At 40.4% G+C, this 17,302-nt stretch overlaps 1 protein-coding gene across 2 annotated transcripts in view; it reads left to right on the forward strand.

Annotated features, from left to right (window-relative positions):
- EPS8L1 (EPS8 signaling adaptor L1) overlaps positions 1–16,145 on the forward strand; it is a 55,035-nt gene extending 38,890 nt beyond the window's left edge. For both annotated transcript variants that reach the window (XM_060780440.2, XM_067469880.1), the window contains exons 16-21: positions 3,270–3,366; positions 4,419–4,583; positions 6,863–6,962; positions 9,079–9,247; positions 12,441–12,573; positions 15,350–16,145. In XM_060780440.2, the coding sequence (XP_060636423.2) occupies positions 3,270–3,366; positions 4,419–4,583; positions 6,863–6,962; positions 9,079–9,247; positions 12,441–12,573; positions 15,350–15,424 (739 nt within the window). In that variant the 3' untranslated portion in view covers positions 15,425–16,145. The remainder of the gene's footprint in view (positions 1–3,269; positions 3,367–4,418; positions 4,584–6,862; positions 6,963–9,078; positions 9,248–12,440; positions 12,574–15,349) is intronic.
- Positions 16,146–17,302: the final 1,157 nt, after the last annotated feature.

The raw sequence follows: 17,302 nt of genomic DNA on the forward strand, positions 1-17,302 counted from the left end.
ACAACAACCCAGTGATTCTGGCCATGAAAGCCTTCGACAACACATTTATTAAGCTATAGGGGATGCTCAGAATCCCCTGGGGTTTGTTTCCAGGGCTCGTTGTGGATATCAAATTTTGTGGATGCTCAAGTCCCATCTATATAAATAAAAATGTAATGTTCGTTTGTGGGATTAACATAACTCAAAAACCACTGGGCGAATTGACACCAAATTTGGACACAATACACCTATCAGGCCAAGGAGTGACCATCACTCATAAAAAGACTGAAAAACGCAATGGAAGAGACTTAAAAATACACATATAAACATATGCACACACACAAAACACATATAAACAGACTGGGCCACGGCAACACATGGCAGGGGACAGCTAGTTATATATAAAGGCATAGTAAAATTATATTAAGGAAGGGACCTGAGGCTGTTAGGAATTGTGGGACTTGAAGTCCAGAACACCTGGAGGGCCAAAGTTTGCCCATGCCTTGGCTAAACAAACAAAACAACATTCCCAGCCATAGCACAAAAGGACACTATGAATTTTTCATCCTTTGGAGGCAAAAGTTGCCAGGAAGCTAACTAAAGTCAGAATATGGTCAGTCATACCCATATAGCAGAAGGCATGGAAAGGAAGAATCAGGAGACCTAGGTGCTCTAAGAAGATATGGGAATGTGTCAGAGCGATAGAGTTTGGATTATCTTAAAAGTGGAGATTGTTAGGATTAAAAAAGTGCAGAGAAGAGGCCAGGGACTAGGATTCATACAATTGATGGGTTGCAGCAGGAATGTTAGATTTTCGGATGGGATTTAGAGGGCAGAAAGGGAACCAGACAGGACTGGGAATGTCCCCAGATGCAGGGAGCAAGTGGTGCAGGTCAGCTGCTGTGGTGATGGGAACAGAAAGGAGAGATAACAGGATGAAAAGAAGAGGACAGCGGTTTAATGATGGCGCCGAGAAGAAAGCCGAGAGGGGGACACTAGGCAGCCAGCTAAGGTAGGACTGGGTGGGGGGACGGGATGACTTTCCTTCTTTTCCTTCTTTGTTTCTCCTGTCCTTCTCTGAACCCTTGGAAAAATGTGGGTCCCTTTTCTGAAACTCCAGCTAGGAAAAGGAACATAAAAGGAGAGGTTCTCTGAATAAAAGGGGTAACTGTGTGGATCTTACATTTTTTTTTCTTTCCGGACATTATTATGCTCTTCCTTCAGTATCACATTTTCTATTTCCTGTACAAAATTTGTGCAACCAGGAATTGTCATTATTTTCTCCATTTAACTGGATGGTTTGCTAATCAGAGCCCCATGGTGGCACAGCGGGTTAAACCACTGAGCTGCTCAACTTGTTTAACAAAAATTTGGTGGTTCTAATCCGGGGAGCAGGGTGAGCTCCCGCTGTTGGCCCCAGCTTCTGCCAACCTAGCAGTTCGAAAACATGCAAATGTGAGTAGATCAACAGGTACTGCCTCTATAGGAAGGTAACGGTGCTCCATGCAGTCATGCTGGCCACATGACCTTGGAGGTGTCTATGGACAACGCCAGCTCTTCAACTTAGAAATGGAGATCACCACCATTAAGTCTAGTCAGATTTAATGTCAGGAGAAAACTTTACCTTTTTACCTTGATAATCAGAATTGCTGTTGTATGCTAAAAGCACGGCTTCTTCACAATCTTTCCCCCACGATGTTTTTAAACCAGGAAATTGCACCCCAACTGTGGTCTATGTAATGTATATATTAATGAAGAATTTTGTAAATTCAGCATTTCTTAAATGAAACTGATTTAAAATGAGGTCTATCATCTATTGAAATACATTGAAATATTTTTAATTGACTCACCGTTTGACTTTTTAGTCAGGCTTCAATTTCCGGCACGATGAAAATTTCAGCATCTTGCCAAACCCCAGTCTTTCTAAGATATTGAAGGAACTGCACGATGTTTGCAACTGAATAAATAAAATCTATCACACTTCATTAGGTTGTGTTTAATCATTTCCTTTTCATTTCCTGTTGTACTAACATAACCAAACTAAAATATTGTGGAAGAAATCAAATGAGTAAAGCACCATTTTCAGTCCAACTTGCTTTCGGTGATTTATCAGCTAAAGGTCTAAGTTTATTAAACAGGGACTATAATCTAATTCATTGAGTGGTTCTCAACCTTCCTAACGCCATGGCCCCTTAATATAGTTCCTCATGTGATTAACCCCAACCATAACATTATTTGCGTTGCCATTTCATAACTGTCATTTTGCTATTGCTTTGAATCGCAGTTTAAATATCTGATATGCAGGATGAATTTTCCTTCACTGGGCCAAATTTGGCACAAATACCCAATATGCCCCAATGAGAATACTGGTGGGGTTGGATTGATTTTGTCATTTGGGAGTGTAGTTGCTGGGATTTGTAGTTCATTCTTATGACACTCCCATGCAACCACCCCAGGGGTCCTGACTCCCATGTTGAGAAATTAAAGAAATCCTAGGTTGATTTTCCATTTAGCTTGGAATTGCCAGTATTCGTTGATGCACTTAGCTTTATGTTGGTATTTGGCATCTACAGTTTTTACAAGACACTTTGCTTAAAATTCATGTGTAACCATTTTAACAACTCAATTATTCAGGAAAATCTTGTTTGTCAATCAAGGTGGATTTAATTCACTGATTTATATTAGCTCAACACTGTAGCCGTAGATTAAATCAAACAAAGAGTATAAGTCTATATGAAGGTCTCAAGCATGCACATCTCAAATAGTAGGATGGTGAAGTAGAAAAGTGAAATTAAATCTCAATGGAGCAAGTTTACCGATGCAGATATATCCTTATGCGTAGTAACTCTTGCATCTCAAAGCTGAATCTTGGTGTGATGGATCTCTAGATGTAATTTTCACCATCTAGACCAGGCATGGGCAAGCTTAAGCAGCTGAGGGGGGAAAGGAAGGGGCCTGAAGCTGTTAGGAATTGTGGGAGTTGAAGTCCAAAACACTTGGAGGACCCAAGTTTGCCCATGCCTGGTCTAGGACAATAATTCTCAGCCTTTGGTCTTCCAGGGGCTTGGGGCTTCAATTCCCAGTAGCCCAGCTTGGCCAACATCTGGGAATTATTGGGGCTGAAATTCCAAACACCTGGAAAATAAAAGACTGGGGACCACAGTTCTAGAGGACACACAACTCCTATGTTTTGTCAAAGGCTTTTTTGTCGAAGACTATGTTTTGTCGAAGAACTCCTATGTTGCCTCACTTATAATTCAGTATACTTTCTCTTCCTTCTTTCTTCACAGACACAGACATCCAGACAAGAAGCTGGCAATTTGCACCCATAACTTCACAGCCAGAAACAACAATGAACTTTCAGTGCTTCAAGAAGACTTATTAGAGGTGAGTTAGTGTCCTACAGAACCTATACATGGAGTGGGGGGCTCATTGGTATACATCAGGCATGGGCAAACTTGGCCCCTCCAGGTGTGTTGGATTTCAACTCCCACAATTGCTAAGCAGCAGAGAGGGAAAAGGAAAGGGCCTGAGGCTGTTAGGAATGGTGGGAGATGGAGTCCAAAACATCTGGAGGGCCAGAGTTTACCCATGCGTAGTATAGATGCTGCTGGATATTGTCTCAGAGAAGCTGACTGCATCTGAGAATCACATACACTTCAAACTGTCCCAGTTTGACAGTGACTCTTAGTTTTCTTTAAAATACCCCAGTTTCTCTCTTATTTTTCACCTTCATCGGTTAGAAATGTAATGCAATTGTCTGGTTGCCCCTGACATGATAAATAAATAAATCGTTGGTGGGGATCAGAATGCTCTTTGATTTAGGTGAACTACAAATCCCAGCAGCTACAACTCCCAAATGTCAAGGTCTATTTTCCTCAAACTCCACCAGTGTTCACATTTGGGCATATTGAGTATTTGTGCCAAGTTTGGTCCATATCCATCATTGTTTGAGTCCACAGTACTCTCTGGATGTAGGCGAACTACAACTCCAAAAATACCCTTCTAGTATTTTCTGTTAGTCATGGGAGTTCTATGTGCCAAGTCTGGTTCAGTTCCATCACTGGTGAAGCTCAGAATGCTCTTTGATTGTAGGTTAACTATAAATCCCAGCAACTACAATTTCCAAATGATAAAATCAATCACACACACCCCTCCTGCCAAACCCCACCAGTATTCAAATTTGGGCATATTGGGTGTTTGTGCCATTTGGTCCAGTGAATGAAAATACATCCTGCATATCAGATATTTACATTACGATTCACAACAGTAGCAAAATTACAGTTATGATGTAGCTACGAAAATAATGTTATGGTTGGGGGTCACCACATCATGATGAACTGTGTTAAGGGCTCATGGTATTGGGAAGGTTGAGAAACACTGGGGTAAAACTTCATTTCTGTTTAACTGATGGGCTATTGTTTTTCCTTCGCTGGTAGGTCATGGACGACAGCAAGAAATGGTGGAAAGTTCAGAACCGTTACGGACAAGTTGGCTATGTTCCTTATAATATTCTTAGCCCAGTTTCGACTGGAGAAGAGTCTGATGTCCAGAACCACAAGAGAACTGCCCAGGTCAATGGGACTAGTCCTGTGGTAAGCAAGGTGAGCAATTGTTACAGCACTCAATTGCAGGGGTTCCATATCCCTCTGAATACCAAATCCTAGAAATAGGCAATGAAGTGTGATGGTTGCCTTCCTGCCCTGTATGCAAGATTTCAACAGAATATCTCTGGCCACTGTTGGGAACAGGGCACTGGACTAGGTAGTTATTGCTGTGTGACCTAATCTAGAAGAGTGGCTCTTCTATTCTCTATCTTCTATTCTCATGACCCAAGCTCATGGAGTCTTAAGGAATGGAACAGATGCCATTTCTTTTAATCGCCTTTAATCGCCTTGGGTTCAGGATATTTGTCTAATCATATCTCCCTGTATAGAGCATCACGTGCACTGCAGTCTACAGAGGAGGCCCTCCTCTCAGTCCCACCCCTGTCACAAGCTCGTTTGGTGGGAACGAGAGAGGGGACCTTCCTGTTTCTGGAGCTCCCTTCCTAAAGAAATAACAATGGCTCCCACCCTCCTCTCCTTTAAGAATCTTCTAAATATGTACTTAAGCACTTTAGCGTATGGAGAGAAGGAGGATTGGGACACTTTTATTTCATTTTGATGCTTAATTCCTTTGTTGTAAGTTTTCTGCTGTTACAATCCATTATTCGGTATTATTTTGATGTGTTTGTACCCATTTCAAGGCATTGAATGTTTACCTTGAGTCCTTCCGGGGAGAGAGGGCAGCCTAGAAATAAAGTGTTTTATTATATTATTGGGCCACCTGATAGCACAGTGGGTTAAACCGCTGAGCTGGTGAACTTGCTGACCAAAAGGCTGGCGGTTTGAATCTGGGGAGCAGAATGAGCTCCCACTGTTAGGCCCAGTTTTTGCCAACCTAGTGGTTAGAAAACATTCAAATGTGAGTAGATCAAGAGGTACTGCTTATGCGGGAAGTTAACTGGGTTGTATGCTGGCCACATGACCTAGGAGGTGTCTACGGACAATGGCGGCTCATTGGCTTAGAAATTGAGATGAGCACCATCCCCTAGAGTTGGACACAACCAGTCTTAATGTCAGGGGAAACCTTTACCTTATTATTATTATTATTATTATTATTATTATTTATTTATTATTATTTTACTGACACAAAAACACAGTATGTCACAGCAAATGAGATCTATGTATCACAAAATCACAAGTCGAACACTTCCCAAGCGTCTAGGACTGTGTGATGTATTTTCGAATGATGTGCGCAGATCCAACTAAGGTGGCCTTTTGCAGTTGACAGATTGTGATTTTGTCAATGTTTATTGTTTCCAAATGCTGGCTGAGATCTTTTGGAACGGCACCCAGTGTGCCGTTTATTATTATTATTATTATTATTATTATTATTATTATTATTATTATTATTATTATTTGAAACACAACAAGATTAGTCCACAGCAAACAAGGGCACTCTGCTGGCTGTTGTATTGGATCACACATCAGACACTTCCCAAGTGTCTAGGACTGTGTGATGTATCGGCGAATAATGCTTGCAGATCCCAGTAAGGTGGCCTTTTGTAGCTGGCAGATGGTAATTTTGTCAGCGCCAATTGTGTTTAAGTGCAGGCCAAGGTCTTTAGGCACTTCACCCAGTGTGCCGATCACCACTGGAACCACCTTTACTGGCTTGTGCCAGAGTCTTTGCAGTTATTATTATTATTATTATTATTATTATTATTTTCAAACTCAAGAAGATTAAAGGTGAAAGAGAATGCTTTGAAAATCAGGCATTTATTATCACCCATATAGGCTGTACATTCAAATGTACACATACACAAAGTAATTACCTAAGAAGTTCTGTACAAACCAAACCATTGAGGGGCTTCAAAGTTAAAAGCCTGCCATCTTGGAAAGTCAATGCAGGTGGTACCGATAGTGTACTTTGTTCCATATCCTGCCCTACAAGATTTTTTTTTAGGAGGCAAGCTATACAATTTGTTTATTGTATTGTTGAAGGCTTTCTTGCCTGGAATCACTGGGTCGCTATGAGTTTTCTGGGCTGTATAGCCATGTTCCAGAAGCATCGTCTCCTTGCATTCTAGATGGTCGTAAATATGGTGAGCTTGTGGTGTTTTTGAAAGTCCTTTTGGCTGCAGAAATTGTGTGAGAGTGTCCATTTCTCTGGAGCGTAGAAGGAAAGTCAGGGAGCACAGTAGATGTGCCTTCCTGGTCCTTGGTTTTTCTAATCTTCTTGTGTCTTGGAACAGTTTCAGTAGAGAATGCTTCTGGAACATGACCGTACAGCCCGGAAAACTCACAGCAACCCATTTTGCTTATTTATCTTTACTTAGAAAGTTCCACCCCAACCGCCACCAAAGACCAAAGGTGTGTACTCCAATGGCAGGAGCTGGGCCAGCACAGAGGCACTTAACATGGACCTGAGTGATCGAGGTAAGACCCTCTTCCCTTGTAGAAGACATGGAGAACCCCCAGCCTTGTTCCAACAAATTCGTCCTAGTGATATCAGCGAAATCTTGGCACAGAGCAGAGGATGTCTTAGTTGCTCCTTATAGCACTGCAAGAATAATCTTTTGGCTTCTGGCCCATTCTGAGTATAAACTATTGAAATGGGGAGAGGTCTTGTTGCTGTTCACGCCTCTGCAATAAAACTCTCTACTACCTTGGGGAGTCCCAAATCCTGCCTCTAGAACAAAGCACTTTACATTAGATACTTGAAACAGTTAAGACTAGTTGGCCATGAAAAGCCATTGTTGTGTGCCTTCAAGTCATTTCCGGCAAATGGTGACCTTAAGGTGAACTTATTACAGGGCTTTCTTGGAAAGGTTTGTTCAGAGAAGGAATGCCCTTGCCTTTCTCTGAAGCTGAGAGAGTGTGTCCTATGCAAGGTCATCCTGCCGGTTTCCATAGCTTAGTGAAGATTCAAACTCTGGCTTCCCAGAGTCTCAGTCCAACACTTAACCATTACACTGTGTTGGCCTGACAAAGCAGTAAAAGAATATACTGTATATACTCAAGTATAAGCTGACCCAAATATAAGCCGAGGCACCTAATTTTATGACAAAAAACTGGGAAAACGTATTGACTCGAGTATAAGTCGCGGGTGGGAAATGCAGCAGCTACTGGTGAATTCCAAAATAAAAATAGATACCAATAAAATTAAATTAATTGAGGCATCAGTAGGTTAAATGTTTTTTTTCCAATTTTTACATAAAACTGTAATTTAAGATAACTGTCCAACTCTGATTAAATATTATTCTAACATTCTTCAACGTAAATGTGCTTACATATCCTTCCAATAATAATAGAGTAAAATAATAAATGTAGTAATAACAATAATAAATAGAGTAAAATAATGGAAATGTAGTAGTAACAGTAATAATAGAGTAAAATAATAATCATAATAGAGTAAAATAATGCAAATGTAATAGTAACAGTAATAATAGAGTAAAATAATAATAATAATAATAATAATAATAATAATAATAATAGAGTAAAATAATGGAAATGTAGCAGTAACAGTAATAATAGAGTAAAATAATAATAATAATAATAATAATAATAATAAGAGTAAAATAATGGAAATGTAGTAACAGTAATAATAGAGTAAAATAATAATAATAGAGTAAAATAATGCAAATGTAATAGTAAAAGTAATAATAGAGTAAAATAATGAATGTAATAGTAATAGAGTAAAATAATGAATGTAATGATAATAAAGTAATGTAAAAATAATAATAATAATAGAGTAAAATAATAAATATAATAATTAAAATAGAGTAAAATAATAAAAGTAATAAAATAATAATGATAGAGTAAAACAAAGTAAATGTAATAATAACAATAATAAAAGAGTTAAATAATATATAATCATAAAATAGAGTAAAATAAGAAATGTAATGAGAATAAAAATAGAGTAAAATAATAAAAGTAATAAAATAATAATGATAATGTAAAACAAGGTAAGTGTAATAATAACAATAATAAAAGAGTTAAATAATATATATATATAATAAAATAGAGTAAAATAATAAATGTACTGATAATAAAAATAGAATAAAATAATGAATGTAACAATAATAATAAATGGAGTAAAATAATAAAAGTAATAAAATAATGACAGAGTAAAACAAAATAAATGTAATAATAATAACAACAACAATAATAATAGAGTTAAATAATAAATATAATAAAATAGAGTAAAATAATAAATGTAATAATAATAATAATAATAAATAAAGTAAATTAGTAAATAAAAATAATGATAATAGAGTAAAATAATAACTTTGACTTGAGTATAAGCCACAGGGGGCTTTTTCAGTCTAAAAAGGGGCTGAAAAACTCTGTTTATACTCAAGTATATATGGTAGTTTATAGCTGCCCTTATATTAGCATACTACAGGAATTCCTTGAAAGAATATGACCTTTTGAACGACTACAATAGATACTTGTATTGTACTGCGGGAAGCAAAGTTCATTCTTCTGTCTATTCATGCAAATGTTTACAACTCAATGGGACCATGCATAACATCACTTCCTGCCCCGACAGAGCGCTTCAACACCGTCAATGAGGAGCTGGCCCTGAGGTTGGCCAATGGCTCAACTGCCCGCAAGAATCTTCAAATCCAGCGTGCTCCTGATACCAATGTGCCTTTAAGATATGATTCAAATACTGCTGAAGTCCAGACATGGCTAGAGGCCAAGGGGTTCAACCCATTGTGAGTTGGTCTTTTTAATATAAAAATATATAGTGGGGTTGTAGTTAGCAAAAAGCCTATACACAAACACACACATATATATATTACTTGTACCTGCCACGCATTGCTGTGGCCAACTTTCCTTACCTCTTTCTCTCCTTTCTTCCCTCTTTCTTGCCTTCCTTCCTTCCCTTTCCTTGTTTCCTTCTCTCCTTCCTTCCTTCCTTCTCTTCCTTTTCCCTCACCCCCCTTTTCTTTCCTCTTTCTCCCTTTTCTTCCTTCTCTACCTATTCTTGGACTGCAACTCCCAGCAGTCCTCCTGATCCATCTATCTACCTACCTATTGATCTCTGTCTAATCTATCTACCTTATCTATCTGATGGATTTCTGGGAGGTGCAGTCCAGGAATAGGAAATTGGAAATATGCAAGGATTGGGATGCTCTCAAAATAAATCCGAAGAGAAGAAAGCTTGCATCTTGGAAGCAGTGCATTTGGATCATCCTCCCCTCCCTAAAGGGCCTGGTCTAGGGGATGCTGGGATCTGTAGTCTGGAAGAGGGTGTGGATATGCTATCTTGTGCGTTGTTTGCCAGGGGGAGTCATTTTTGCACTGTAGCGTCTTTTTGCTTTTTTGGCCTTTTAAAGTCCCTTCCGCTATGTTTTTCAGTGTTTTTATGAGTGATGGTCACTCGTTGGCCTGATAGGTGTATTGTGTCCAAATTTGGTGTCAATTCGTCAAATGGTTTTTGAGTTATGTTAATCCCACAAACTAACATTACATTTTATTTATATAGATATAAGATAGATATAAGATAGATATAAGATAGATATAAGATATAAGATATATATATATGCACATACATACACACACACATATACTCCTTAACACAGGCCAAAACTGCCTCTTGCCTTTGTTATTGACTGGCCTTAGTGCATTAAAATTTCATGTTGGGTGTGGGCCTGCCATAACAACGGCATAAGCCAATTTTTCCCACGCATTTTCCTTAGTTGGCAAGCATCTGACCATTTTATTAGCCATTTCCCCAACTGGCCACCATGTGAAGCAGCCGTTGATTTCCTGGCCTGTTCAATAACACATGGCTTCTCATGCAGTGTCGTTGCTTAATTTTTCAGTAGGGGTTTGACATCCCGAGTAATGCTAGTTAAATCTGAAAGACTTAGCCATGTTAATTTGATGCAGCATGTTATCAAGCATATTTAAACAATTGTGAGAGTTGGATAGAATGGAATAGAACCCAGTATGCGGCAAATCATGACCTTCACTCTAAATTTTCAGCCTGTGTGAGGTGATGCATGGCTTTCAGATCTTTACAGTGGCCACTTAGCACTGATGTGTGAAAGCAATTAATCCACTTTCAGAACAATCAGCTCCAGTGTTCCATGGATGTATATTGGAGGCTTGGGAGAGCTGACTTAGAATCATAAAATCATAGAGCTGGAAGAGACCTCGTGAGCCACCCAGTCCAACCCCCCTGCCAAGAAGCAGGAAAATCACATTCAAAGCACCCCTGACAGATGGCCATCCAGCCTCTGTTTAAAAGCCTCCAAAGAAGGAGCCTCCACCACACTCTGGGGCAGAGAGTTCCATTGCTCAACAGCTCTCACAGTTAGGAAGTTTATCCTAATGTTCAAGTGGAATCTCCTTTCCTGTAGTTTGAAGCCATTGTTCTATTTCCTAGTCTCCAGGGCAGCAGAAAACAAGCCAGCTCTCTCCTCCCTATGACTTCCTCTCATATATTTATACATAACCCTTATCATGTCTCCTCTCAGCCTTCTCTTCTGCAAGCTAAACATACCCAGCTCTTTAAGCCGCTCCTCATAGGGCTTGTTCTCCACACCTTTGATCATTTGAGTCGGTCGCCCTCCTCTAGAAACATTCCAGCTTGTCAACATCTCCCTTCAATTGTGGTGCCCAGAATTAGACACAGTATTCAGGGTGTGGCCTGACCAAGGCAGAATAGAAGTGTAGCATGACTTCGACACTAGACTCCTATTTATGCAGGACAATAATCTTGTATAGACTCTTGTATAGAATCTTGTCCTGATTAAGATTCTCAATTATTGTTGTTGTGACAAAATGAGTCAGTAGGATAGTCTTTGCAAAGCATTTTATCCTTGAGGAAATCCTTGAAATAATGGGTTGTTGTAGGTTTTCCGGGTTGTATGGCCATGTTCTAGAAGCATTCTCTCCTGACGTTTCACCTGCATCTATGGCAGGCATCCTCAGAGGTTGTGAGACCTCACAACCTCTGAGGATGCCTGCCATAGATGCAGGCGAAACGTCAGGAGAGAATGCTTCTAGAACATGGCCATACAGCTCAAAAACCCCACAACAACCCAGTGACTCTGGCCATGAAAGCCTTTGACAATACCTTGAAATAATGTTCAGAAGTGACTGACTTGACCTTGAAGGAGCTGGGGGTGGTGACGGTCGACAGGGAGCTCTGCTGAGGGCTGGCTCATGAGGTCACGAAGAGTTGGAAGCGGCTGAATGAATGAACAATAAAGTGACTCCCTACTACAGGATTTCTCAATCATGTTTCCCTGAAACCATCGGGCTCCCAAAGAGATCCAGTAGCAGATCTCCAAGCACCTAGGGCCAGAAATGCATTTTAGAGCTATATATCTAATTATTTATTGTAGGGATTTCTTATGAGCAGAACATTATTTGAAGATATTATCAAAGGCTTTCATGGCCAGAGTCACTGGGTTGTTGTAGGTTTTTTGAGCTGTATGGCCATGTTCTAGAAGCATTCTCTCCTGACATTTCGCCTGCATCTATGGCAGGCATCCTCAGAGGTTGTGAGACCTCACAACCTCTGAGGATGCCTGCCATAGATGCAGGTGAAACGTCAGGAGAGAATGCTTCTAGAACATGGCCATACAACCCGGAAAACCCACAACAACCCATTATTTCAAGGATTTCCTCAATGATAAAATGCTTTGCAAAGACTATCCTACTGACTCATTGCCAAAGACAATCTATGGAGTATAGGAGATGCCAAACTATTTGTTCAGTTGCTGTTTGCGTATAGTAGATTCTAACTGCATTCTTCAGAACTAATCTTCCATCCCTCTTTCAGTGTGACATAACTCAATTTCATAACTGTGTGGTATTTAGAGTTTGATGGGTGTAAATCAGAGAAATATGACTTCTTTCCATGACTTCTGTATCTATCCTCTGATACTGCAGCACCGTGAAAGCCTTTGGAGTTCTGAGTGGCGCTCAGCTCTTCTCCCTGCAGAAGGATGAGTTCAAAGCGGTCAGCCCAGAGGAAGGCGCTCGGGTGTACAGCCAGGTTACCGTCCAGAGAGCTCTCTTGGAGGTACAAATCTTTCCTAAGAGTTTTCCATAGACACTCGGGGACATAGAGATTCCTAGCAAGAACACTTGTCTAGACATTTGTAGGTCCTCCAGTGCAATTATAAGGTCAACACTGACCACTGAATCACACTGGAGGACCTAGAGATTCATAGAGATGTTCTCTGAGGCTCCTTCTACACTGCCACATAAAATTCGGATTATCTGCTTTGAACTTGCCACACAGTGTAGACTCATATAATCCAGTTCAAAACGGAGCCCCCGGTGGTGCAGTGGGTTAAACCCCTGTGCCGGCAGGACTGAAGACCAACATGTCGCAAGTTCGAATCCCTCTATCAGCTCCAGCTCATCATGCGGGGACATGAGAGAAGCCTCCCACAAGGATGATAAAACATCAAAACATCCGGGCATCCACTGGGCAACGTCCTTGCAGACAGCCAATTCTCTCACATCAGAAGCAATTTGCAGTTTCTCAAGTCACTCCTGACACGACAAAAAAAAAATCCAGTTCAAAGCAGATAATGTGGAAGTTTCAAAGAGACTGGAGATTTAAAAATTGTGGGTTTTTTATTTGCAGTTTTTCCACTTTTGCTGGCATCTTATTCTCATGACCCCCAGTGGATGGCCTACTTATTTGGAAGGGTGTTGGTGGAAATCTCTTTGAGAGGAACATCTGAGGGCCCTTCCACACAGCCCTATATCCCAGAATATCAAGGCAGAAAATCCTACAATATCTGCTTTGAGCTGAGTTATCTAAGTCCACACCAGGCCCGTAGCCAGGATTTCGTTTCGGGGGGGGCTAAAAAATTTTCGGGGGGGTTTCGGAGGGGGGGCTGAGTTTCGGGGGGGGCTGAGTCTGAGTGAAAGAGGGTCTAGCCTAGCAAACCTTTTGTATCATTACCCCAATACCCCCATGCATATGGGATATATTGAGCATGGTGATCAGATCATGATAGGAATAAACATAACAGTTTAAATAATGCACCAGTAAGGCCTTTTCGCGAACCACCATGAAAATTTCGGGGGGGGGCTGAAGCCCCCCGAGCCCCCCCCCTGGCTACATGCCTGGTCCACACTAAGATAATGTGGGATTTTCTGCCTTGCTATTCTGGGATATGGGGCTGTGTGGAAGGGCCCTGAGAGGCTTTAGCACAGGGTGCATCCAGATGGATGGAAAACGCCCAGATTTTGTTCCTGTTCTTCCCAATGTTATATGGGGTATTTATTTATCGTGTCAGAAGCAAATTGAGGATACAATTATATTGCATTAAAAAACACAAACAAAGTTAAAAACTTGGCATTGTACTAGATTTCCTTTTATCAGAAGCTGGTGTTGCTATAAGAAAGTCCTCAATTGTGCATGTGACAGGGCTCAGACTGCATTGTAGTAAGTGATCTGTAGTTTGCTCTCCTCCACATTTACACGTCGTGGACTCCACTTTGTAGCCCCATTACTTAAGATGAGCTCTGCATCTCTGGTGTCAGATTGCAGTCTGTTCAGCGCCTTCCAAGTCGGACAGATTTTTGTATGCCCAGGGGAGAGTTTCTCATCTGATATTAGCCACAAGTTGAGGTTTCAGGTTTTAGCCTGCCACTTTTGGACTCTTGCTTGCTGAGGTGTTTCTACGAGTATCTCTGTAGATCTTAGGAAGTTATTTCTTGATTTAAGGCATTGGCATGCTGGCTGGTATCTGAACAGAGAATTGCCTGGAGATGTCACTGCCTTGGTCCTTTCATTGCTAGCTGCTACTTCCTGATAGATGTCAGGTGGTTCAATACCGGCTAAACAGTATAATTTATCCAGAGGTGTAGGGCATAGACATCCTGTGATAATGAGGTATGTCTCATTAAGAGCCATAATGTGGTGAGATGTATTCCACACTGGGCATGCATATCTGAAAATCAGAGTAGCAAAGTGCAAGGGCAGATGTCTTCAATATATCTGGTTGTGATCCCCAGGTTGTTCCAGTCAGCTTTCATATGATATTATTTCGAGTAACCACTTTTTGCTAGATAGTCAAGCAGTGCTTCTTACAAGTCAGAGCACGGTACAGAATGACTCGAGATGCTTGTCTATTATTAAGGTGAAAAGCACGTGTCTGCATTTTAGATCAGTGGTTCCCAACCTTTTTTTGACCAGGGCCCACTTGAAGGTGGACCACTTTTAGTATATCATTCCAATTTTAGTATATGTGCTGCCTAAGGAACCAGGAACCACTTTGACCAAGAACCACTCTCCAAAATTAGTACCAAAAGGGGCTGGGATGGTAAGCTCTATGGAAAGGAGTGGAAATAAAATAAAATAAATAAAGAGGAAGGAGGTTTGCAGACCGGATTTTCGATTTTGTGGCCCATTTCTGGGCCATGGCCCACATGTTGAGAACCACTGTTTTAGGTGGATTAGGAATCAGCTAATCAGTTATATGGGGTTCAAATAGCCTGTCCTGGGGAATCTGGTATCGGAGTCTGATCATATTAGGAGTTGACAGAAAATATTCTGACATGAACACACCATATCCAAAATATCCAAAATAGATAACCAAAATAAAGTTGGAAAGAAAAAGGAACAAATTCTGAGATCTTCTGGTCTTCTGAGATCAGCCTGGAGTTAAAATACAGAGACTGTGAGCAGGAGGATGGAGTTAATCCAGAAAGTTGCTGATTTTAGAAAGCATCACATGCGTCATAGATGTGAAAAAGCAAAGTGAGATGGGAGGGGGATTGGTAAATGCTTCAAGGCAGAACAGCATCTGTTCCTAATGCGTATCATTTTCTTCCAGGATTCCGGTAAAGTATCAGAGCTGGAAGCAGTCATGAAGAAACAGAAAAGGAAACTGGAGGGAGTGAGTGAATAGCAATCTTTGATATGGGAGTGCCCTCTACTGAAGAAATGTTGGACTACTGGATTTCAGTCTCAGGCATCACATTCAAGCTTCCTTCCACGCACCTTATACAGAAACATGTACTTGAGCTAAGCGGCTTTTGTTGAATGCATAATTTATATTTCTGATCAGTTGCAAAAAAAATCTCTCCAAGTAACAATCTCCCTTGTTGAAATAGCTGTCAAGAAGCAATCATCTGGTTCGTGGACTCTTTTCCTTGCACACTTGGAAAAAGCTGAAAATAGTGCCGCCCTACTCTTCCTCATAATGCAGAATATTCATATTGCACTTATTTATCTTCTCTTGTTAAAAGAATGGTGTTTATTTAGGTTTCTCATGTGTAGGTAGGAAAATGAGAAACTGAACTTTTTATTATCCAGTTTCCCAGTTTTAGATATTGCTGCACATATTTTTTGAGTGGCATGCATTTCTTGGTCAGCAATCTGCATTAAAATGATCACCCCCCGCCCTCTTGTAATTATTTTGCACATTGCCTCATAGATAAAGACTTGTAGTCAAATCTCTGACTCTTCACCACATTTTAAGCTAGGAATGTTTTCTTCCTCAGATTTATCCTGCTGTCTTTACTTTGTTAAGAATAAACAGAGGCTTTAGAGCAGGCATGGGCAAACTTTAGCTCCAGGTGTTTTGGACTTCAACTCCCACAATTCCTAACAGCCTACTGGCTGGAGAGCCGAAGTTTGCTCATGCCTGCTTTAGGGAGTAGGTGAGAACTTGGCACAAAATATCTCAGGAATAGTGACATAGCCTGCTTCATTTCACAGATGAGAAGAGAGACACATATGGCCAAGCTACATTACTATGTGGTTAATATGGTATATCTTATTAATGAGGAAAAACACACAAGCTGCAGCTGTTTGCTTTTGCCTGATCCTACTGGGAAGTACAAAATTCTGCCTCTTCTTCTCTTTCCCCCAGCTGTTAATGGAGTGCAAACCAGTTATGCACTTTGAATTCTGTTTGACGCAATCAATATAAGTTTAAAGAAAAAGTGACAGGAAGAGTGAGGCACTAACATTTTTTTAAAGGAGCTGAAAAGGCAAGCAGACACAAGATGTAACTTGGATGTCCCTGTGGATATGTAATGATTTAGATTGAATTTCTACTCCCACATTGATTGGACTCTTGAATCAATAGGATTTGCACACTTACCATATAGTAACTTATTCAATATGTTTCATTTGTGTGGGCTATCAAGTACTGCTCTCGATGCTTGTCTGTTAAGATGAAAAGCACATGTCTGTGTTTTAGATGGTTTTCCCTGTAATAGGCAGTAAAAGTACCTAAAGCTTCAGAGAGCTTCTGTTCAACCATTACCAAGCTCCCTGCTTGAGTGGTGATGGCATGATCGTCATCATAGACGATCCCTTCTATTTTAGGGTAACATGGGATAAAATGGAAGAAGCCAGTCCAGAAAATACTGTCTCTATCAGTATGAAAAGCTGCTTTTCAACAAACAAACAACGAAACCTTTTTTCCATGTTGTCAAGGGCTTCTGTTCAACCATTACAAAGCTCCCTGCTTGAGCTGTGATGGTATGATCGTCATCATAGATGAAACTCTCTGTCCCTTCTATTTTAGGGTAACGTGGGATAAAATGGAAGAAGCCAGTTCACAAAATACTGTCTCTATCAATATGAAAGGCTGCTTTTCAACAAACACCTTTTTTTTCCCATGTTGTCAATTTGGAACGAAAGTGGGGCCTTCCAAAATGCCTTATAACTTGCTAGAAGATTTTCAACAGTTTCAGGAGGATCAAATATTCCCTGCCATTGCAATACGAGGTGTTTTTAACTCAGTCTCCTCTGATCACAAGATGGCAGTCTCTCC

This window comes from Anolis sagrei, chromosome 6 (assembly GCF_037176765.1).
Source record: "Anolis sagrei isolate rAnoSag1 chromosome 6, rAnoSag1.mat, whole genome shotgun sequence".
Taxonomy (NCBI): domain Eukaryota; kingdom Metazoa; phylum Chordata; class Lepidosauria; order Squamata; family Dactyloidae; genus Anolis; species Anolis sagrei.